This window comes from Amphibalanus amphitrite, unplaced genomic scaffold, assembly GCF_019059575.1.
Source record: "Amphibalanus amphitrite isolate SeventyFive unplaced genomic scaffold, NRLGWU_Aamphi_draft 000818F_arrow, whole genome shotgun sequence".
NCBI lineage: Eukaryota > Metazoa > Arthropoda > Thecostraca > Balanomorpha > Balanidae > Amphibalanus > Amphibalanus amphitrite.
Window position 1 is genome coordinate 249,918 of NW_024882312.1, and position 24,106 is coordinate 274,023.

At 52.5% G+C, this 24,106-nt stretch overlaps 1 protein-coding gene across 2 annotated transcripts in view; it reads left to right on the forward strand.

Moving 5' to 3' along the window:
• Window positions 1-24,106, forward strand: part of LOC122366603 (membralin-like) — a 52,306-nt gene that overhangs the window by 5,108 nt on the left and 23,092 nt on the right. For both annotated transcript variants that reach the window (XM_043339034.1, XM_043339033.1), the window contains exons 7-10: window positions 1,888-2,029; window positions 6,240-6,483; window positions 9,890-9,980; window positions 21,799-21,856. In XM_043339034.1, coding sequence (XP_043194969.1) covers window positions 1,888-2,029; window positions 6,240-6,483; window positions 9,890-9,980; window positions 21,799-21,856 — 535 coding nt within the window. The remainder of the gene's footprint in view (window positions 1-1,887; window positions 2,030-6,239; window positions 6,484-9,889; window positions 9,981-21,798; window positions 21,857-24,106) is intronic.

The window sequence follows — 24,106 nt, forward strand, 5'->3', positions numbered from 1 at the left end:
CTCATACTTTTTTGCTTGGACGAGACTGTGTGATGTAGTTAAGTGGCTTGCGGGGCTTAACTGTGGCGTCATGCGCCATCGAGCAAGATCAGCCCTATCCATTCCACACTACCGGTCCCCCATTCCCCAACACCTGATCGATCTCTGCTGGCTCCCATTCGGCTCAGTCTCATGATTGCTTCAGTGGTCCTACACGTTCGGAGTGAACGGAGAAGGGAAAGGAGCGCACCGTCAAAGCAACTGAAAGCAGCACCTAACTCTTTGATTGACTCTTGTAGATTCCGAAAGATGGACTAGCTGAAATTGATTCCGAATGGTTTAGTTTATACTCTGACGGAATGGCAGTTACTTTCAGACATTCAGACTTTCGGCATTCAGACTGACTTTCTGAATGCCTTTGAATGAATGACGGACTGAATAATTGTGACTGACTGCGACAGACTGACTGGACTCTTACTGACATTACCTGATTTCCGACTCTGACTGACAGGTTGTTACTGACTCTGACTCTGACTCTGGGTGACTCATTTTTTCACCCTGACTGAAATAACGACTCTGTTCCCGTCACCGCCGCCGCCGCCGCCGGCTGTGTGGGCGCCTGTCTGTCGGGTGCCTCCTTTGATCTCCATATTAGCCTAACAGGCCATCACCGGCCGAAATAATATGTGTGCGGCCGACGGTTTGAAGTCGGCAGCCGCCGCCGGCCGGGCGGACTCGTCTCCCCGAAGGAGACCTTTTCGTCCGGATGTCACCGGTCGCGCCCGCCGCGGATGGCGGGGCTGTAGAGGGAAGGCTCCCGCGGCTGTCCCGGAACGGCAGCGCTGGGGTTGGTTTCCTTCACGTGTACCGCGCCAGTTAGGTCTCTTTGCGAATGCGCCCACTGCTCTTTGAAATGCTTGATAAGATATGAAGGTCTGGTTTAAGCGTTCGGAATGGTGGTATTCGGCGAAATACAGCTCAGGTTGAGTTGTTCAATGGTGTATTCAAGCGCGTATTTTACCCAATGCCTATCCAATGGCAGGCAACTATAGACTATAGTTCGCTCCTCGGTACGCTCCTCGGTCTCTTGTGATAGCGTGGTTATCTGTTTTTGTGTAAATCCACCGTATTTGTTGTGGGCATCTGTATCACCCTACAGCCTGCACAATAACAGAAACACATTGTTAGGGCAGAGGCAGTCAGACGACTCTCATCATCGGGTGACCCAGCGACCGACTATGCCTATCCTTTGACGCACCACCCAGCCTTTGACACATGACTGCGCTCACATACGCGGATTGCGGCGCACCTCTGCAGCCAGACTTTGATCCCGCCTCGGGGCCCGACGGGCTTGAAACCAGAGAAACTCTGGCTAATAACATGTCGGGGTGGGAGACGGGGCGGGGCGGGACGACTGCCTCCAGCTGGGACAGGCACTGGGACGCTGACGCTAACGCGCGCGCCATGATGCGAGACTTGTGCTGGCATAGACACTGATATAAGGACCATACTGACTCGTGATCATTACTGACAATGTGAATACCACATTGACACCAAACTGGCACTGGCACCTCTGATTTGACTTATTAACTTTCTCAGCTCTTACCTTGTGCACACCCCTCTACACCTTAGTATAGCTGTTGGTCGCGGGCCGGAGGACTTATATCCCTTCCGCGCCCGCCCTAATACACCGCCGTCTATCTCTCAGTACAACATATTTACACAACATTGACTTATTAACCTTCTCAGCTCTTACCTTGTGCACACCCCTCTACACCTTAGTATAGCTGTTGGTCGCGGGCCGGAGGACTTATATCCCTTCCGCGCCCGCCCTAATACACCGCCGTCTATCTCTCAGTACAACATACCGCTCCTCTGACTGACCTAACCCTTCCTCCACCCACACAGACGTCAGGGAACGGCCCCGATGACCCGGCCGAGACCAACAGCACCGATAGTGCGCCGCCGCCGGTCACCGAGGGGTCATCGAACTCTGAGAGCGGCGGCCTGGACCAGGACGTCACCGGCCTGGAGCGGCTCATCAGGACCGGTCAGTCACGGGGTCGGAACAGGGAAAGGCCAGATTGGGTGCGGCACGTGGCTGGTTTGGTGAGGGAGGTTTGTTGGGGCTGGAGTCACTAGGTCGGGGAAGGGCAGGGAAAGGCAGGACGGGGTAGTTAGGTCGGATTGAGGATAGGGTGGGTTGGGTGGGGACGGGTAGTTGGGGCTGGTCCCTTCAGTCAGGCAGTGGAGGCCTGGAGGGTAGAACAGGTCGGGTACCGGGCGATCAGGTCGGACTAGGGTCACTCTGGTCTGGTTGACGCTAGATCCGGGGAACTGCGTCGACAAGGAGGTTGATATCAACGCCAGCGGGTCAGGTCTTAGTTGGTGTTTTCTCAAGAGCTATCGAAAATTTAGTTTTCCTTTGGTAACTTCCGACTGTTACACCCTCTCTTTTCTTGTGTTATGATCCTCGCCTGGTGCTTCTGCACTTCTCCCCTTATTTATTCATGCATTTTCATGTGTTTAACTGTTGTGAGTTTTTGATTGAACAGTGGTGATGTAATTTTTACGCGAGATGCAAAGAATAAAGATCTTTTCTTGTTTAATTTTATCTGGTGTCAGATGTAAAAATAAACGATTTACTTTGTTAAAGATAGCTTCCATCTACCATCACTAAGATGATTTGCCTATTAGCCTTTTCCGCCGATGAATGTTTCCCCATCCCCCAGTCCCCACCGAATTCCGAATTCACTCCGCTTGCTTGCATTTATGCCGTGCCGCTTCGGTACCAATTCCAAACAAGCTCGATCGTTCCGAGATTCTAGCATTCAACTGACTTCTTGTTTTCCACTCGCCCACTCAAACTCAATTTTAAAAGTTCTTTCTTTTGCGCTACACTGTCTTGCCTTCTCTTGCTTTGCTCTCAAACTTCAGCGCAATTATAAGTTAAAAGGCTGTTTCATAAACAATGTTTTTTTTTCGGGTACAAAACACCAAAGGCGCCGGCAAGATACGGCTTGCATAATCCAGTTACCATCCTTGCTCGATTGCTGTCAGTTGCTTGGACAAACGGAACACAGCTAACTTGGAGGTCAAAACCGAGTTTCTAACCACTGGTCAACGTCCACTCACTGCTTTTGTCTAACGTCGTCCTTCCAGTCAGACCAAACGCTTAGGGTAAATGAGCATTTATTGTCAAGCGTCCGTCTGACCTCCGGTATCTCCTGTAATGCACAATGCGCTATGTTCTTTAGCGTCAGCCAGTAGCGCGACATCCGCGGTGCCCGCTGACGCTTCAAACGTCCGATTCTGCTCCATCGTTCTACCCAGGGCTGCGGAGTCGGAGTCGTAGTCGGAGGTGGAGTCGGTTGCGGAGATCGGAGCCAGAGTCGGAGTCAGAGTCACCGAAAATCCATGGACTCCGCAGCCATGTCAAGTCTGCGGAATCGAAGTCGGAGTTGGAGTCGGTCGGAGTCGATAGTTCTGCCCGGAGTCGGAGTCGGAGTTGGTTTTCGAAAGCCGGGGTCGGAGTCGCAGTCACCGAAAATCCATCGACTCCGCAGCCCTGGTTTTACACTACTCTCTCTCCGATATGATATCTCTCTCCGATATGACATCTGGTTGTTATTAGTGTGAAATCGGCCCTGGGCCCTGTTCGGTCACAGTTTTTTACCAGCAGGCTGCGAGCATGCTTCTATTTCTTGGCTCTTCATTGGTCAAATTCACGTGGTCTCTTCATTTGACCAATGAGAGGCCAAAAAGCGCCAACAAGAACTTCCTTATATGAGAAAAACCGACACCATGCTGATAAAAACAGCAACCGAACAGGGCTCTGATCTGGCCGGGCTCCTTTTCGACCCTTCTGTTTCCAATCTGATTGTCGCTGATATGACAACTAGTTATTATGAGTGTATAACTAGTTATTATGAGTTATCATGACGCCGGCTCCGATCTGTCTGAGATCCGCTCCGACCCTTCCGGCCGATCTGATTTTGACTGTATCTCCTATGGCGCTCCGCCGGACGCCACCCGACCCGGGGACAGTGTTATACTCCGTTCAGCTCGGGAGACCGTGCTGGCCAGGTAAGCTGCTTTGGCGACCGATCCGGCCCAGGGCGGTGGCCGGGCCCGCAGCGGGACATTAGCAAATGGCTGTGGTTGTCAACAGCCCACTGTGCCGGAAACGGGGGATTGCAGAGTTGCTGGGCTGCTGCCACTTTTAGCAAACCGACCTAGCAATAAGCGCCGGTCATTGAGTAGCCAAAAGGATGTTCGACTGATGAATAAATCGCCATATGACTGCCGGCGGCGGCGCTGGCCGGACGTGCCGGTCTGTGCTTCTCAATGCTCGCTCGGAACCCTCTCAGCTCCATCTTACGCTCAGATCTCTGAGATATGACGATAAAAACCCGCGGAGCTCGCTGCGATCCGGCTGTTTATGAAGTGAGCTCGGCCGGATCGCTGGCGAGCGCGCCGTCTAAGTCGCCGACCGGTGCGCTCGGCACGCGCCCGTCGCGCGCGCACCTCTCCCGCGTAATCCAATAAGGCGCGCCAGATCTGGCGCGCCATTTTCCGCCGGCGCGCCGTCGCCGGTTTTGGCGCGCCGAGACGACAATTTCCATACGGTGTTTGATTAGCCAAACATGATGTCTGCAGTTCGATTTCATCGGCGCGCATTAGTCACAGTTTCATTTCGTCGCGGCCTATATTTCCATAGTAATCGGGTTTGGTCCCACGTCGCTCCGAGGGTGGGGTTTGGGGGGGAGAGGGGGGGTTCGCCCGGCAGTCGGCGGGTCAGGTGCAGACCGCTTTAGGTATTCATTGGTGGCGCCCGGCCGGCGCGGGGTTGGCGCCCGCCGCCGCCCGCATGGATGCCGCCCGGCAACTCACTCCGCTAGTGCGGGTTATTAAATTTGGTGCGAGTCGCTGCAGCAGCGGCGCTGTCAGCCGTCATACGCAGATGACCCGGCGAGTCACCGAGGGTGGCGGAGAGCGGCAGCGGTGGCGGCCGTCCGCGCGGCCCACACAGACGGCGGCGGTGCGTCTATAATCGGCACCCCGTCTCCCGGAATGGACGGCTTTGGACGAGCCTCTGAAACGTGGTCGGACAATCTGCTATGATTACCGTACGGCCAATAATGGACATTGGCGGATATTTGACGCTCGAATGGCCGATCTGACACACTGACCGCGCTACACTCGCTCTTGGATGACACAATTCGTTAGACACTGACAAGACGTCCAATAGCGGCAATAGTCTGCGGCCATTGAAGCCGAATATTACTTTGATGTGACTGCCTAATTGCACATCCCAATGGTGACGTTATAGATCAGCTGTGGCTGTGCAATTATGATGTCAGATGGTAATATATTGCATGCTGCACCAAAAATATCTAACAAATGAGGCATTGACAGTCGCGGTCTGTATTGATTTTAATATGCTGTTGATGGGTACATATGACGCTCGTAGTCACAGCGGTGCTTGATCGCTGCAAGGAAAATAATTTCCTGTTTTTCCCGCATGATTGTTTCTCAGTTGAGGGCAGCTTGATGACATAAGGGAAGAGCGAGAGCCTGTCTACTGAGGAGCGTTTTCGCGTAACCGCCGTTGTCACTTGTACTCTGCGATCATCAGGAGGCGTTACGCTATCTGAATGCACATTTCCACAAATACATCTTTGTAAGCTCTGTAGGCTCATCCGTTTGGTGAGATTACCGTTTATTGTTACTGAACGGCACCTGTCTATTAATTTTGTTATACATGCTTGTGGTTTGAAACATTTTCATGTGACCAGCTTTATGTCTGGCGATTCGTATTATTAGCGTTTGCCAACCACTTGTTATTGCCAAGGTTCGTGCTGACTGATTATTGAATATAGTGATTGCCTAGTTTACCATATCCCTTACCTTGCATATTTCATGCATGGTATTGACCAATTATAGACGCTGAATGATTATTGTAGCGTATACTGGGTAAACATTCATGCCTGGCTATTCAGAATCGCTGTTGCATTTGGCAGTAAGTAACTAGATTGTGAACGGCTGCACGAAAACAATGTCAGTACATAAACGCGCTACATGAAGTCCGAAAATAACGCTCGCTCAGGTAGTTCAGTTGCGAATAGAATGAACACATTTTAAAAGGATAATGCTAAGTAGAAAGTCAACGACCCTTCGCCAATATTTACAGGATCAACTGATGTGATCCCTTCAGCTGTCCATCCTCGTCACTGACGCAGTGTCCCCTCTGTCCCCAGTGTGGCCGGACGAGGAGTACATCGTGGAGTACTCGCTCGAGTACGGGCTCCTGCGGCTCTCCCCTGCCACCCGCCGGCGTCTCTCGGTACCCACCCAGATCGTGTTGCTCGATCCCGACTCAGACGTGTGTTTCGGCGACCACCTCAGCCGGCTGATCCTGGCATGGCTGATTGGGTACGACGATATCCTGCTGAGTAGCATCAAGGAGCTTGCTGAAGCCGAGGATAACCGCGGCTACCTCAGGTGAGGACGCAGCGGCGGCGGTCATTCCGCGGCTACCTCAGGTGAGGACGCAGCGGCGGCGATCATTCCGCGGCTACCTCAGGTGAGGACGCAGCGGCGGCGGTCATTCCGCGGCTACCTCAGGTGAGGACGCAGCGGCGGCGGTCATTCCGCGGCTACCTCAGGTGAGGGCGCAGCGGCGGCGGTCATTCCGCGGCTACCTCAGGTGAGGACGCAGCGACAGGGGCCGTTTTAGTCACAGTCAGGTAGGATAAGGGCTACCTTTTATATGTACGAATGGAGACCTCTGATGAGCTACCCCAGACAGGGCTTCGGAGTCGGAGTCGATCAGACGATCAGTCGATCGGAGTTCTGGCTCGAGTCGGAGTGGCAAAAATCTTATGGACCCCAGCTACGGAGTGGGGGCCGACATTGCATGGTTTCTAGTCACGATCTAATCCTTTAAAAATGTATTGTATATTTCGCTGTTGACTGCTCCAAGCGTGATCTTTTCGAATATAAAGCCATGCTGCTGTTTTGGACGAGCCCTTTGAGTGTAAAATGTGGAAAACTAAGCTGTGCCTGAACCTCATCTCTGTGCTGTTAATTGTTTCTACTTTCTAGTGTATGTTATGTAATATGTAAGTATTTGGAATGCGAGAGGGATTGCTCTGGTAAGATTAAAGGCATCTCAGTTATGAACCATATTACGGTGATACGAACTGGAATCAAGAGCGATACCCGTAGTCAGAGTTAGAGCGTGAGTCTGAGTCGAAAGTGGACCTTTTAAGCCGTAGCAAATTTTTGTTTGGTCACCGAGGAGTTGTTGGCTCTGCAGTGCTAACCGCAGGTACAGATGGGGAGAAGCTATTACAGGCCATGCAGGATAATTGGGTTGTACGAATGGGGCCAGAGGGGGCTAGGCCTATCTCGAGTATACATACGTAGGGGACGGGTGTTGCATCAGGTGGAGCGGGGACAACCCTGGCTAGGGACCGGACTCGGAGACATCCACACCAGCGGGCAGCGAGCGACTTCATGGGGGGGGGGGAGGGGGAGGGAGAACAGATGGTCAGACTGCCTCAGAAGAATTAGTCATACGATTTTGCATCTGTTAATGAAATGCCAGAGGGTATTTTATAAGAGTGGCTATTTCAGACATTACCGGAAGTGCATTCTATGAGCAACACGATTGGCTTATGCCTGCTTGTTTGCATTTGTTATTCCGAATTCATTTGTAAGCGAACTCATTTTCGCGTTGTTATTTGCGTAAAGCTGTGTTTGTTTAGTACTGAGCGTAGTGAGTTGCCGACATTCACTGATTAGCCCCGCATATGTTTGTAATCAAAATCAGCGTACGCTTTAAGCCCTGCCCCAATCGGGAGGTCGAAAGTTTCTCATCCTCAACGCCTACAACAGACGCCGTGGACCCCGAGCAAAGTTCGCTAGTGAACTCGAGCAATGTTCCTATCTTGATCGCTCATCTTTAAACCATCGTCGTCAAATTTGTGTGAAACTAGTGCGGCGCCCAACTCGCCAAATTTACCCAACCATGAATCCGAACTGGTGGACCAAGTTTGTCGGGTGCTGTCCCGGCCGACCGGTCAGGAGGGGGTGGACGTCCCTAGAGGGGGAGGGGGTGGGGAAGGCGTGGCACCTCGGATCTTAGTGACGACACCCCAACTTTTGGCCCAACTGTGCTGCCCGGCTAGAGGGTCGAGTGGGCAAGTCCTTGCCCATGGACAGAGAGGTAGGTGGGCCAGCTGTAAACTGTAATGTAGCGCAACCTTCGTGGGTTAGCTGGAAAATAATTATTTCATTATCGCTTTTTTCGGTTGCTACTGGTGTCCACTCAAATTGTCCCGATCTTTTTAGCTGTTATTTTCTTAAACAATCTGTTGTTGTTTTTCGCTTATCGAGACTAGCATATGTAGACTTCGACCAATTTGTTATGCTTCTCAAATGTTTCTAAAAATACGTTTTCTTAAAGAAATACAGATTTATGCAATTATCCTCGAAATGACGTGCCGAAGTTTCCTTGGTCCCTACCCTCGGTAACGTTTTGCTGCTTTTGACATGTTGAAATGACACTGGCGATTAGGACTGGATTCCTGCCGGGAAGTTACTTTCAGATCCCAAGTCACATCATTTGCTCTGCTTAAATCCACGCATTAGGTCCTTTTATTGTGCACTATGGTAGTCACTGTGGTAGCATTACTTCTTCATCATATACTCTTCTTGTGGGTACGTCCTTCTCTCGCTGGCACCGCCGGTGTAGTTTTTTCACTCGGTCTCCCAATTTTCTCTGCCGACTATTTTTCTTGACGCGCCCGGGGCAACTCATCAAAACATTAAAAACACTGATTGTCTGGTGAGCCTGTTGCCTTTGGAAATGGAACAGGCTCTGGGCGTTACGAGGTTCTGGTTGCTGTGATAAGGCCGGGGCGGCGGGCGGGCCCGGCTGGCGGGAGACGAAACGGAGCCGCGCCGGCCCGGGTCGGCGACCTGCGGTAGACTACAGGGGTGCGGCGGGTACTGGCATTGGTACTACATAGTGGGTTTTACTTACGAGGTGTTTTTATTTGTGTGTATTCTCATGGAGGGTTTGATTTATTCACGCGCTTACGAGTAACGTGTCCACACGCTTTTTACGGCCCGCCCCGCTCGGGTATATGGCTCGTGATGCGATCACAGCTGCTGGCCATTCCTCTTCCTCTATGCGGAACTTTCCGCTGGTGATTTAAGCATCGAACATTCTCTTCACTGATATGATGAGATGGACATTTTTCTATTAGAGTCTTAAAATGTTAAATTCATCACACTGCACATTTCTCGTGTGTATTATAAATGATAATGAACCTTTCCAGAACCCTCGTACATGTTTCACGGCGGTCTAGCCCATAGATCAGTAAAATGGCCTCCTGCGCTTCGCTGATCGACTCGACCTGTCGTTAAGTGCGGAGAGGTGTCGGCCCAAGTATGTGATCTCGGCATAATGCCCTCCTGGAAACGCGGTAACTTGGTGGCACGTTGTCGCATGTGCAAGACTCTTACTTATTAATCTAGTTTTATTGAGCTGGGAAGTTCTTCGGGCCAAGTTGTGGAGCTGATTAATATCCGACCCACGGCGCCGGCCGAGGACGGACGAGGTCAAGTTGGAGTTATGGGGTCAGGCTAGGACCGACAGGCTGCCCGCTCTTTTCACCCGGGGGTGTGGTTTCACTGCTGAAGGTGATATCTGCCCCCATTCCACCTCATCCACCAACTTTCTCGTCAGGATGGGGAGAGGGATATTGGAGTCAGCCAGGGCCGACGGACCGCTCTATGCAGGGGCTGTGGTTTTGGTCGGCTAAGTGAACACCTTGGCGCCGAGTTGTATCCCACTGACCAACGAAACGCTATTGACGCCTATCTCTGCCTGTTACAGGAACGTGGTGACGGGCGAACACTACCGCTTCGTCAGCAACTGGCCCACGTCCACCTCGTTCTTCGCCGCCTGCTTCATCATGATCATATTCGTGAGTACCCTGAGCCAGCTACAATAGCAGATGGACCTCTCGCTGCTCTAAGATTTATACGGAATCTTACACACAGGATCACGAATTAATCCCATTATTCGACGGTGGGATCAAGATACTTGTCCATCTAGTTTTATTTTCCCCTGATAATCTAAATTCCGTCCCTCCTCCCTCTCTTCCCTTTCCGCTCCTTCATGCATCCAATCTTCCCCGACCTGCCCTTACACGTCCTCTCCTGCCTCCACTTCAGCCATGTCGCGATTCCGTCTCTCCGGCCGTACCAGCACGCTGCCCGGCCGGCCGGCCGGGCCGACGGCCGTATATTTGACATGCTAATAAAGCGTTGTGTGGATTATTGCCCGGTTGATGTCAGCTATAAGGGCCCTCCGTAGGGACTCGAGTGCTCCGTGTCGGAGCCTGATCCGCCCGTATTGGAGAGCCACACGGAGACGGAGAGACGGAGGTGGATACGGACAGACGGAGACGGAGACGGAGACGGAGACGGAGGCAGACGGGAGACGAAGACGTAGACGGACGGGAGACGGTAGCGGAGTCTTAGAGACGGATACAGACAGATAGATACCTAGAGATGGAGATAGACAGACGACAAAACTTGAAACGGAGACAAAGACAGTAGCAGAGTCGGACGGACAGATAAGGGCAGAAACGGAAGTCCCAGATGGACGGAAAGTCGGAAACTATAAAACTCTGCGAAAGAGAAATGTATATTTTTTAATTATGCAGACTCAGATACGGAAATAGGGAAAAGGAGACACTCTGGTGACCGGCGAGATTGCGTCTTTGGCCGACAGGTGTTTCGCGGTATGGAGTGAGACTCTGTGATGTGTTGCGTCTCCCCGGGCTTGCAATGCCGTGCTACCCTGGAGCAGCCGCGCTGCTCGTCCGCCCGAGAATGGCGCACCAGACATCCGTTTGATCTGCTCCCCGTCAGAGCCAGGCTGGCAAATGTTTGTCGCAGCCAGTCCCTTTTCTCGTCCGCCGCGTATATCTTTGTTTTCTACAGCTGTATGGAAAATCATTCTCGTGTTCACTTTGGAACAACCCCTCGGATTCTGCCTTTCAAATCCAGGAAACTTCGTTCCGTCCATACTTGATGCTCTACCGGTATCTGATACAGAATTCTGGCACAACTATCGCCGACGCAGTCATGCATTTGTCAGCGTCTGGCCGCTGATTTGCTCCCGGTCCCGGCTCGTGGACCGGTCTGGATTGGATGGTGCAGCAGTGACTGGACCCGGGTCTGTTCCTTCCCACACTGTTCCGCCCTCACCCGGGCACACACGGCCATGACTGCTAATTCGATCGACGGCCATTAAAACTTCCCGAAATACTTGGAACGTTTATTAACGGCTCCGACGTGCGTCGGCGTCCGGTGAGCGCCGCTGCTCTCAACGGACTCTCCCTCTCCGCCCACCTCTCCCCCGCTCTCTCCCCGTCAGCCCCGGTGGCGGCGGCGCGTGGCCCGGTCCGGCGCTGTGGTCCCAGGGGAGCGCGTCTTTGTCGACCAACCTCGGAAACTGAGTTACCGACAGAGGCGGAATTAGCCGGCCGGCGCCACCGGCCGGCCCAAAAGGCCCTGTTTGGACGTCGTCTCGCCGCCGCGGGCTCAACGCTTTCCGGCACAAATGCACACAAAGGGTACAGACGCGGTGGCGCACTGTTGAATGTTATACTTTGTCTGCAGACAACAAAACCAGCCCGGTACATAAGGAATGGTAAATTGTAAATTAGACCGGCTACGACGCGTTTTGAACCAGAATTGGTGTACTTTGACACTTTGCTCCTAATTGCTTTTAGTTACGACGGGATATAGGTAACTGTTACTTTGCGATGCGAATCACGCTCGTCGGATGTTCCATCGCTTCGCGCATATTTTGTGCAGCAACATCACATTGTTGTGTGTATCGTCGCAGACTACAACATTGTAGTAAGCAATCTAACAGAAACTTGATCTTAATATCTTTGAGAATTTATAATGTGTTTCCTTTTTATCTGAAAAAGAAAATGAAAGAGATCGAATGAAACACTGAGTGCCTAATGACCTCAACATCAACCCTGTCGTGAAACAAAGCCCACGTCACTACCGGACACACATAACAGGGTGCCGCCACCAAACTGCCCCCTTCAATACCCATATCCCCGGCTGTCGAGGGTGGCTCGGACGGGTCTCGGGTACGGTCGCCGGGGCTGCCAATCCAAGATGGGCTGCAATTTTCCACTATCGGCCTAACGCCGTTGAGCCGGAGTTTTTCCAATACGCCGCGCCCATTGTACCGTCGCCCACGGGGCACTGAGGGCTGGTCGACCGCCGCTCGGCGAGGGCGGGATGGGGAGGGGACCGGTCTTCCTGGCCAGACAGCCTCAGAGCACGGTGTGATTATGGTCAGTGGATGTCGGACCGGCTACTGATGAACACCGTCGATGCTGTGTCTGACACGAACCGAGACGTTGTTGTACGACGGATGGATGCCTCGAGAGACCCATGCTCCTGTGTTACGAGCTCATAGGTGGACCTCCGTCTGCCCCACTAGGTCCCCGATTATCAGCATCCATACCGTGTCCACTTGTCCCGTGTTTCACTGGACAGGTCGCTCGGTCTCGGACCATTCTCCAGTTGTCTGCTACTCTGTCGTCTGTCACTCCGGTTGTCTGTTACTCTGTCGCCTGAGACCCTGTCGCCCGTACATACCCTGTCGCCCGCTACCCTGTCTCGCTGTCCGCGTCTCTGTCGGTTTACCGACCGGCCGGTCGGGCCGACCGCTGGGCCGCTCTCTCCGCGGTATTGTGCGGCGATCGGCGACCGGCGCACCGCCCGGCTAAAATCGTTTCCTGGTCGTGCCATTAGCTGTGTCTGTAGCGACCCGGGGTGCCGCGGCCGGCGGGCCGCCCCGCCGACGGCTGGCTGCCGCCGGAATACAGGCGCCCCGGAGTCCGGCTGAGTCCGTCCCGGAGTCCGGGCGAGTCCGCCCCGGAGTCGAGCGCAATGCGGCCTGGAATCCATCGCAGTCCGTCTCAGTTTGGCCGAGTCCGTGCGGAGTCTGGCGCGGTCCGTCCTGGAATCAGGCGTAGTCCGTCTTAAAGCTTGGCCGAGTTTGCCCCGGAGTCGAGCGCAGTCCGCCTTTGAATCTGACGCAGTCCGTCTTCCGCGGGTCCAGTGCAGCCCATGGTCTAACAGAGTGGCTCCAATGTCGTGTGATGGTGGAGCTGAATAACCCATAACCATTGGGGGCTGAATTAGCCATAAGGGTGGCGCTGATAAGGGTTGCGCTTATGATGCCTCTCCATTGGACCATGTTTTAGGGCGTTGATTGCGTTCACCAGAAAGTTTTATCGTCGCATCTGCATCACCCTATCGATAAACGGTGGGTGTTCTGCTCTGATCTTTAAACTCTTTGAAGACGTTTATTACCCTCGCTTTTCGACCCACATACAAACGTGGCCTTTCAGAAGTACTGGTGAGTTTCCCAAACGGCTTCCACTGTGGGCAGGCGTGCTTCGGCTGACTGTGACGTCAGACTGTCACAGTCGGTAGTCACAGTGTCTGATTCAGTCACCAGTCACAGTCTGATTCAGGCACCCGTCAGTTTGTTGCGAAGGGGGTGAGTCCCGCCAAGTCACCCTGGTCTCAGTGAATCTCAGTATTTTGGCCGTGAGCAGGTCACAGTCTTTTTCAGGGACCCACTGTGTTCGTGTAGCGTACCGGTGTCTCTGGTCACTGTCTCCGGTTGTCATTGGGTCTGTTCCAGTCGCACTTCCTAACACCTCTAAACTCCTCCAAGATTGCTTCACTGTTCCAGTGGCAGCTCTAACCCCTACAAAGCCAAGGAGGGCCCTGCTCCAACCTCCTCTATATTGCTCTTGGAGGAGTTAAGAGGTGTTAGGAAGTGCGACTGGAACAGACCCAATGTGTCGCGGTTCAGGGCTCACCTCCGGCTGGGGTCACGGAGGGTCAGGGTCACCGTGTCACACCGGCTCTCGCTCGGCCGGCGGCTCCGGCAGGCCCGCCAGCCCGGCCATTAATTTCAATCTGCGGTGGTGCGGCTCGCGCTGACCGGATCACGGTCTGATTAGAGCTCAATTCATCAATTACCGCGCGGCCAGCCGCCGCCGGCGCCACGGCCACTTTGAGGCGACTGGGCGGGACGACGACGGGACCGGTGCGTGGGAGCGGTGGCTACTGGTGGGTCTGGTGGGAGCGGTGACTGACGGGACGGATGGGAGCAGTGACGGGACTGGTGGGACCTGAGTTACGATACTGATGACAGCAGTAAATGCTGCTGAGTGAGTGAGCAAGAGCGGCTATATTGGTTTAGGCAGTGAAGGTTTGATTGGATGCGGTGTAAGTCACGTCTTGCATCGGTGAACTTCTTTCTCAGACCGCCAGTGACCTGCCTTTGACCTCAGCTTTCTCATTTCTGACCAGCCCCAACGGACCCCACCCGACCTCCTTCGAGCAAACTCTCATTTCTGGCCAGTCCCGCCCTCCCCGGTCCCTCTCCGCCGCCGGCCTTCGGCATCGTCTAATACCATCGGCGGCGCCGTATTCAAATTCGGCGCAGGGCGGCAATCTCGCGGTGGCCGCCTGTGTGGCGCCAGCGGCGGACACGTGCCGCCCCGCCCCCGCCCCCGCCCCGCCGGTCGGCCGGTCGGCCGGACGTCTTCGGCAGTAGAGCGCGAACGGAAGCGATGGAAATCGTTTAGCGGCCGATCTGGGCAGACTTACTGCCGGCGCCGCGGCTTTGTTGGTGATTGGAGCCAGGTAGAGGAACGGAGGCAGGTAGAGCAGTGGGAGCCGGCGCCCTATTAGCCTGTCGTATTGAGGCGGCTGCTGCTGAAGACCCCCGCAGTGAAGCTGTTTCGATTCTGTAAGGAAAACGCGGGGATAGTGTCGAATTCTGAGCCACCCAATGCTTAGGAGCGAGGCCTTCGGTCGGCCCGGCCTCTAATCATATTTAACTTGAAAGGACAAGAGCTCAACTTTTCCGTTACTAGCTGACGGGGATTATGGCTTGAGGACGTGATTTTACTGCCAGCCGAGTTTCATAGCGTCGTTAAAAGTGAAACACTTACGACCATGAGTGAAACGGCTGCTTGATTGGATCTTTGAACCTAAAGACGTGTTAGCCGATAATGTATGGGAATTTCCCCTAAAAGCCTAGTCGGCATTGATCTTATTGGCATATAGGGGCTCAATTATTAGCGCTCAGCGGCGACATTTTTAATGCGGATGTTAGAGCAGCTCTCTTGGTGATGGCCTAGTATCCGTGGTTAATGGTCATTATCATGGCATAATATTGCTGTAGCATAAAAGCGCATTGAATGGGTCGAATAACATTACGCTCTCAAATTATTCTTTCAGCTAGGTTTTGAGTCTTGGCAATGTTGTAGCTGTTTTGTTGGCTTGCATAACACACATTATGCAAATTGTTTTTAGTTGCCGCAGGTGTCTAACTTTCGAAGCATTTTGCTGTAAAAAATATTGGTGGCGAAACTTCGTGGTGGTTGAATTTGAATTAAGTTTAGTACGAAAGCGAGCAAGTGCTACGATATTCTGCAGACAAAAACGTCCTGCATCGATTGTCAATAACCCATGCTTGTTGTTCTTTTGGAAAGTTGATGGCAGGGTAGACATGTAGACATGTTACGCTGACTCGTATCTCTTCAACCATATTGTTATGTTATAGTGAGATCCACGTATGCGTTTTTTCCTCTTCTCCCCTGAGCCTGTTCGTGCGCAGTGAATGATGTGCTGTGGTTCCTCTGGACGGACGACATATCAAAACGGCCAAAAAGCAGTGGTTACGTAAATTTTCCGCTAACCTGAAGAGAGACACAAATTGGTCTTCGCTCCCGCCGAAGATTGTGTCACTGCACTGAGGTTACATTGCAGACCCAAATATCTCTAAGCCCTTTCTGACTTGTCAGGGTGCTGTAATTTCTTGAGAAAGTAGTTGATTGGAATACCGGAGCGCAGCTGGTACCGAGTTCAACTTTGGGAATCTCTTGGCTTGGCCTTTATCAGAGGAGTTTGCGTCACCGGTAATGCTTCTATAGAAATAAGTTCCCCTTGGCTCAGCCATTGATTGGTGCCGAAACGAATGTCTCGGCGTGCCACCATCGCCATTTTCCGGATGTGCTCGGCGTTTCATCATCTCCGGTCGCCGGGTGGGGTCCGATATTCGCGTGTGGTTTCCGTCCTCTGGGTCCCGAACGGAGACTGCCTGTACTGGTAGGCTGCGCCGGCGGGCCGGGCGGTACTGCGGCACAGCCTACCTCTGCAGTCGCTCCGCGGCTCGGCTCGATTCGGCGGCGACTCTCCGTCGCGTCGGTCCGCGACCGCCCCGGCGGGCGGCAGGCGTTATCTGGCCACGCGGCTATTGATTGATGCCGGCGGTATGAGGGCCGAATCGATCGCGCTCGGCGGCGTTATCGCACCGTCGCCCAACTGATGGCTGCTGCTGCCGCCGACACGCGGCCCGCTCAGATAGAGCGCCGCCGGACGGCACGTCCCCGCCGCCGGGCCGGCGCCGACACGCGGCAGCGACCACGGAACTCGGTCAACGCTCGGAGCATGACCATTGCTCAGGTGATGCGTCACGCCGGGCGGCGAACGCAGTGGTTCTGGGCCGTTAACACCGAGCTGGTTTATGTATGTAGCATTTTGAGCTGATGGCATTCCAGCGGCGCCGTAATGGGCCGGCTGGTGGCCGCGCCAGATGAGTTTCCGACGGGCCATCGGCAGCTGTCGGACACCGATCTATCTCTGGCGGCCGCCGGCCGACGGCCCTCGCGCCCCGTCGGAGGTGCACTGCCGCGGCTTCTGGTATGCATGAGGTATGAATTCGTACCGAGCGCCCCCGTATGCCGACGTATCCGGTCGTGGTACGATCTGATCTACCGTGCCATGCGCTCCGTAATCTGCCGATACAGTATCCGCTCCGCTCATACTGTGCCCACACCAGCCTGAGGCCGTCTGTTCTCCATCTGGTGATGGTGACAGGTGGTGCCATTGATGGTGACAGGTGGTGACCCGGCTGACGCCAGCGCAGGTGGTGCTTGTGTCGATATATAATAGGGATTTGCGGTGCAATGTTTATGCGATCCACAGCTAGAAAGCTCAGGGAGAATGGGCATAAATGACAAAATTAAACCAGCACCGATAACAGTTGCCGATAACCGAAATCAGTTTCTGACACTGTGCGACAGTCCGAGATACCTGTAACCGTTTATGGAGGGATGCTATCGGTATGCAGTCCAACAGTCACAGCGTCTCGCTGATACACAATGCCGCCAACAGTCTGGGGCCCTGCTGTAGAGCTAATACGGAGCTAATACGGACAGTATACGGTCCAGCAGTCAGGGTATACGGTCAGGGTCAGTCAGGGTCAGCAGTCAGGGTCTTTCCGCCGAGCCACAGTCCGATGGCTTCAGACCTGTTGCAGACGGTCGGGACCTGTTGCAGACAGTCGGGACCTGTTGCAGACTGTCGGGGGACCTGTTGCTCGCCCAGTGCCACCTGTTGCAGAGCCAAGACCCGACCTCGGCTGCGACTCGCAGCTGTGAATCCGACCACAGAGCTCCGACGGAAACATTGGCCTGTAGCTGGCCTGTAGACGAGTGTGACGCGCGGTCGGTGCGGCCTCTGCCCGCGGCTTCCACTATCAGCTCCTATCGGCCTGTCACCAGCACCCGACTCGACAATCGGCGGCCTGACCCCACCAGCCACCCCTCCCCAACCCTCCGATCTGGCCCTCGTGCACCCCCCCCCCCCCGGTCAGCCGCGCTACCCCCGACCCTCCCTCCCCACGCCAATCTGCGGCGCGCGGTCACCAGGCTTCGCAATCCTGGCTGCCTGGTTCGACCGCGGCTGCCTCGGAGGAACTTGTGCAGGCAGGGGAGGGGCAGGGCGGAGCAGGGGGTAGAGTGGTCCCGAACTGGGGTGAGGCCCTGGATATAGGATGCTAAGCATGGGCATTGGGCAGGCTTTGTGATTGGGTGTTTGGATGTGAGTGCTTGGTTGCGTTAGGCGTCAGAATGACAGGGCACCGTGTTGCTCGCACGGTATAAGCGTACAGCAATCGGAATGTGTCGCAGTCTGGTACTGTTGCTTCTGCTGACTGCAATTTCACCCGCTGCATCTGTCCCCGGTCGGGTCGCGCTCTGACATCGCTCACATCTCGGAGAGCGGTCGTGTGTTTGGCCGCGCCGGTACCGCCGCCGGCGCGCCGCCTCTGTCGTCTGCCGCCGCCGGCGGTGCTGAGCAGCCATAAAGGCGACCCGGGACGCCGGTCGGAGGTCCGACAAACGCCGGGAAAAAACGGGAATTTAATAAGTGCCGTCAGAGCGGTGCCGTGTTTGCTCAAAACGGAGTTAGCGCCGCACTATCGTGGTACGGAATTAATGCGCTCTTCTTCTCCGGACGTCTGCGAGTTGTTGGATTTAATGACAGGCTAGATCTACATCAAGAGATCAAAGAAAGTGGTGTCATATTCGTAATTGTGTATTGAGCGCCGGTTCTTGTTCAGTGATTTATCTTGTATAAGTGACATCGTTGAGAGAATTTCTTTCCTTGTAGGTACTATTTTTGGCTGCATTTTCTAGAACAGCTAAATGAAGTAATTGAGTTGTTTTCTTAAACGGCCTCCAAATGGATCACCAATGCCCCTGGTTCGGTTTACCTTAACTCGTATTACCGAGTTATTCACCCCACTAATGTCTTAAATTGTTCTGACCTTTTCCCTCATTTGTTCCATAAAAAGCAGACGAGCCCCTCCGCCCTCGAGACAAACAGCTTGTGTGGTATGTCTTGTTCGTATGAAAGCTACCTCATTTTTCTCTATGATGAATACCCAGTTGTCACCAGAATAGCGGATGCGGGGATGCGGGGACTTCCGTTTCGCTCTGGTCCCAGTTGTACCCAGGATGAAAATATCTCTGTTTCTTGCCTGTGGGAGCCTCTGTATTTTCCTCCAAGGAGGGAGTAGATAAAGATGTGTTGTAGGCGGTGCCTGTCCTATTCCCCACTAATTGATGATGGTGCGTCAGCGACATAGTATTTATCTGACCACCAGACTTGTGCCGTGACCAAAAATCAAGATCCAGGATCCTCAAGGTCCCACGGCAAATTCAATTTCTAGAATCCAAGGTTTCCAAGGTCCCACGGCAAATTCAATTTCTAGAATCCAAGGTTTCCAAGGTCCCACGGCAAACTCAATTTCTAGAATCCAAGGTTTCCAAGGTCCCACGGCAAATTCAATTTCTAGAATCAAGGTTTCCAAGGTCCCACGGCAAATTCAATTTCTAGAATCCAAGGTTTCCAAGGTCCCACGGCAAATATACATTGCAGGATCCACAGTCCCCAAGGTCCCACGACAAGAATGCATTGCAGGATCCACAGTCCCTAGGGTCCCACGACAAGCGTGAATTTCGGGATCCACAGTCCCCAAGGTCCCATGATAAGTACACACTTCAGAGTTCAGGGTCCACAGTCCTCAAGGTCCCACGGCAAAAATACATCTCAGGATCCAAAGTATTCAGGGTCCCACAACAAGAACTTAAACTAACATTCTGATGAGCAGGCTTACTTCTAAATATTCTGCCAACGGATGCCCAGCAACATTAAAAGGGGCAGAACCTATGCAAACCTGTGGTGGTTTTCATTTACCAACATAGGTAGGGGGAGCTTCAACACAAGTCAAAGTTAAAGATGAATCATGATATCAATCTCTCCTTCTTTAGCCTGACATGTTCATAAAAATATAGGTAGGTAATAGGTACCTTGCATTTTGCATTGTCATGTCCCTTTCAAATCAATCTTACCTGATCATTATGAATGTAGGATAGCACCTTACAGTTATTGAAGACAGACATCCAAGTATTCTTTCGGGCAAGATAAAAAACCCAGAAATAAAACCTACAGGCTTCATAAAAATGGAAAAATTGAATTGGATTGTTATATGCTTTCGATTTTCTGCACATTTGATTCAGTTACATAATACCTAGAGCTCTGTTCGCACCCCGTTTATTTATCAGCAGGCTGCGACCATGCTGCTAACTTCTTGGCTCCTCATTGGTCGAATTCAAGTGGTCTATTCGTTAGACCAATGAGAGGCCAAGCCGCACGCTGATATAAAAACAGCGACCGAACAGGGTCCTGGATAAAAACTCAAATATGTTCTAAGTCTTGTTTTCGCGAGCGCTCACACAAAAAACTGATCGATTAAGCCAATGGAATTAGAGCATCAGCGAGTGCAGACCTTACTTACTGTTCATTCACATAAGCTTGAAGGCTCTGAACAAAATTCCATGACAATTTTTTTTGTCAGACGGTTCTTCGTCGGCAGATTTTCGTCTGACTTTTTCGTCTTGCATTTATTCGTCTGTACGAATTGATTTGGTGCATTTTTCGTCGGAGTATTTTTCTGTCCGGCATTTTTTTCGTCTGGACGAGGCGGAAAATGTCCTTACGAAAAAATGCGCGGACTTAGATAAATTATCGATGCACAGGCGAAAAATGCATAGACGAAGTCTGCGGACGAAAATCTGCAGACGAAAAATTGTCCGACGAAAACCTGCTAAACGAAAAAGTTGAACTGTCATGGAATCATTGCTTATATTGGATGCTCATTGCTCAATGGTGATTTGATGACTTGCAAATCAAATAAGTTTGACACTTACTTGGTCAGTGGGTCAGGGTAGCTTCCAAGTAGCTTCAAGCCCGGCATATCACAACCCAGAAAACAAGGCCCAGAAAATATGTCAGGTGAGATTAGAAAAGAACTTTCCAAACCACCACTGTCCACTGTTTGACAGTTTCATAATCCATAACATTGATAATGTAAAAAGCTTCCAGGTCTCTTGTACCAGTTCTGCCTCACAGCTATGACAACGATTTGGCTCTGTATATGTCTACACAGTCTGGTTCATTTTCTCTTCATGTATCTATCCTAGCCCCTTGCAGCTGGTCGCTCAGCGGCTCAACTTAAGATATTTATTGAAGTGTTTACAGACAAAACCTAGTGCAGGGTCCTTAGTGGCCCATGTGCAACATAAACCTCATGGTCCTGCTTCCAGAATTCTTGAGGTCCCTCAACAAAATGATGGTGTAGATCCAGCAGACCCTTCTAAGATCCCATGAGAAATAATAAAACTGGGACTGAAGGTCTGCATTCTGCAGGGTCTTGCAGCATACCACAATTTTGAGGTCCTGACCCCTGGGTTTCCATGGTTTCACGGCATATGAAATGTTGAGGTCCTGGGTTTCTAAGGTCTCATGTCACATGAAATGTTGATGTCCTGGGATTCCAAGGTCTCGCGGCATATGCAAATGTTGAGGTCCTGGGATTCCAAGGTCTCGCGACATATGCAAATGTTGAGGTCCTGGGATTCCAAGGTCTCGCGACATATGCAAATGTTGAGGTCCTGGGATTCCAAGGTCTCGCGGCATATGGATGTTTTAAGGTCCTGGGTTTCCAAGGTCTCACGACAAAAATGACAACGCAAGGTCCAGGATCCATCAAGGTCCCAGACCTTGGACTCTGCGAACCCTGGATCTTGGACCTTTTTGGGACCTTGGCACAAGTCTGCTGACCACTTACCTTTACTATTTATAGTCACCGTGACCTTTACATTACTTTATGGACATGGGAAAAATTGTCAAAGCTGTACCAACGGCTTACGAACTCTTTTTGTGTTCCAAGGAAGATCATAGGAAGTATTGTTTGAGCTTTTAAAACATCGTAGACCAACACTGACTTATCGTCATTTTAACTCTGTGACTTTATTTCTTTCTTTGCAGACGCTGACGGTCTCCATGCTTCTTCGTTATTCTCACCAGCAAATATTTCTCTTCATTGGTGAGTACTGCCGTACCGCGAGCGATAACTGAGAGAGGAGCTTCTGGTCTCCGGTTAACGAAATGATGAAATTTATTTTTGGATATGTGGACAGTGGCAGCATTGTCCCTCCCCCCTCCTCCCCCCTCCCCCCCCCGCATCCAGGGACACCCTCTGTCTCCAGTCTCGTAAGATTCTTCTGACCTGTCCTGGCAAACATTCGTATTTCATGCGTTGCCTGCCGCGTAGAGATTAAATCTGTCTTCGGACAATTCCATGTGTCTTAGACAACTGAAAGAGACAAAAAGAGACGGGAGACAGCTTTCGCTGTAACTATTGAGTGCTGTTCGACTGTTCGCTACTGTCTGCCGCCGAGTGTCAGACTATCTCGATGGTTCGGTCGCCGCTCCGTTCTCGAACCACCTCTGGTGCACTCAGACCCCGTCTGCTTCACGCTCTGCTGGATGAGTTCCGATGCACCTGTCAATTGTCATCGGAAGCGATGAACTGTCATCTGACTGACGCTCGTCACTGAAACCAGAGAGCTGTCATATGACTGTGACATTCGGTCACTGGAGATAAAACTGGTGTCAACTGAATGACCAGAAGCCGTAGAACTGCCATCTGACTGTCACCGGAACCGGGTAACTGTCATCTAATGGCCGCCCCACACCGAACCTCGCATGCGGGTTGCGGGTTTTTGGGTTTTCGGGTTTCTTCAAATTTAAATAATACAATCTATGCTGAGTGACCCACACTACCATCTAACAAGCGAGTCTGCATGTTTTTAGCTTGCGAGCTACCTTGCATCGCATTCCAAAAGTTAGTTTTGAGTCAACTTTCGATTTTCCTCGCTGCGAGGTCTGCGAGTTCTGCGAGGTCTGCGAGTTTTTCGTTGGAGTCTAATTTTGGTTCGTTGTGCTGGTATTGCGACAATATGAAATTTTCTGAAGGTGTACCGGCTTCACTGCATTCATGGAGTGACCATAAGGGAACGCTGTAATCACTCTATGAATTAGTATTATGTCCGCAAACTCAAAACCCGCAAACTCGCAACCCGCATGCGAGGTCCAGTGTGGGGCGGCCTTAACTGTGTCACCGGAACCTTCCAAGTGTCACCGGACGCTCAACGCCACCGGACACGCTCCGTCTGCCGGAGTCGCTCAATATGGGCGGCGGTATGGCCGCGGGCCAGAGTCGAGGGCCGCCTCTTGGCCCGGTATTACGGCCGACTGCAGTGAAAGCCGAGCCGGCCGCCGGCCCGGCCCGCCCGTGGCAGCTCTAATTGCAACCGGAGCCGCCGCCGCCGGACTCCGCCCGCCCCGCCGCCGCCGCCGCCGCCGCCCGGGGACCGCCCTGCCGCCAGCCTGTTAGCGATGCCGTATTAAATTTATGGCCTTATTTGGGGCCGAGCGGCGGCGCTGCCGGCTGCCCTGGAGAGTCGGCGGCCGGTCACTCGGGCTGGCTCTCCGGTTCCGGTGGTCACTGGAATGGTGGGCGGTGTTCCGCTGCTCGTGCCGTGAGGGGCTGAGGCACCGCCGGGCTGCGTGAACCGTGCTGGAGCGAGCCGAGCTGAAGCGAGCATCCTGGTGGCCTGTCCTGGAGCGCGCAGACTCAATTCTCCGGCGTCTGGTATTGAGTTACCCGTACGCACGTATGCAGTGCTTGGATGGCTCAGTCCTTTGTCATGTCTCTATTATGGTCGAGCGGTTTTCCAAGAAGACTCCTGTCGGAAATTGGCACGGTGTCCCTTTCACGGTTCTGCCGAGAACGTTATTGCTGTAGGCAATGTGATATGCCTGGTGACACCTACATCCCGCTGACAATGTAGTATGAGTCAGTCGGGACGGAGTCGCTCGCTGACGGTTCTATGTAGCCTCGCGCACGCTTCTGAGGCTGTAAGCGATCGATCTCAAGCGTAGTTTTCTTATAACGGAGTTATTGTTAGCTGGCTGAGACTGAACCAACTTGGCTTGTTTTTAACTTACTCACTTTACCATAGCTTGTTTATTGTTTTTGTTGGGATCTTTTATTCCACTTCGAGGGGTACATCCGCTGCAAACAACAGTTTTCTGTGCCTAAGAAACACACATCGGAAATTCAACAAGTGAACGAAAATGTGATAAAAACATACCGTAAAGTGGGGCTATTTGAGACAGTGGGGCTATTTGAGACAGTAAAGTAGTGGTTTAGTAAAATCGCTGTAAAATGAAAACCGTTCGATATTTTTTCGTCATTTTTGCTTAGGCTGATGTGGAATTGAACAGTGAA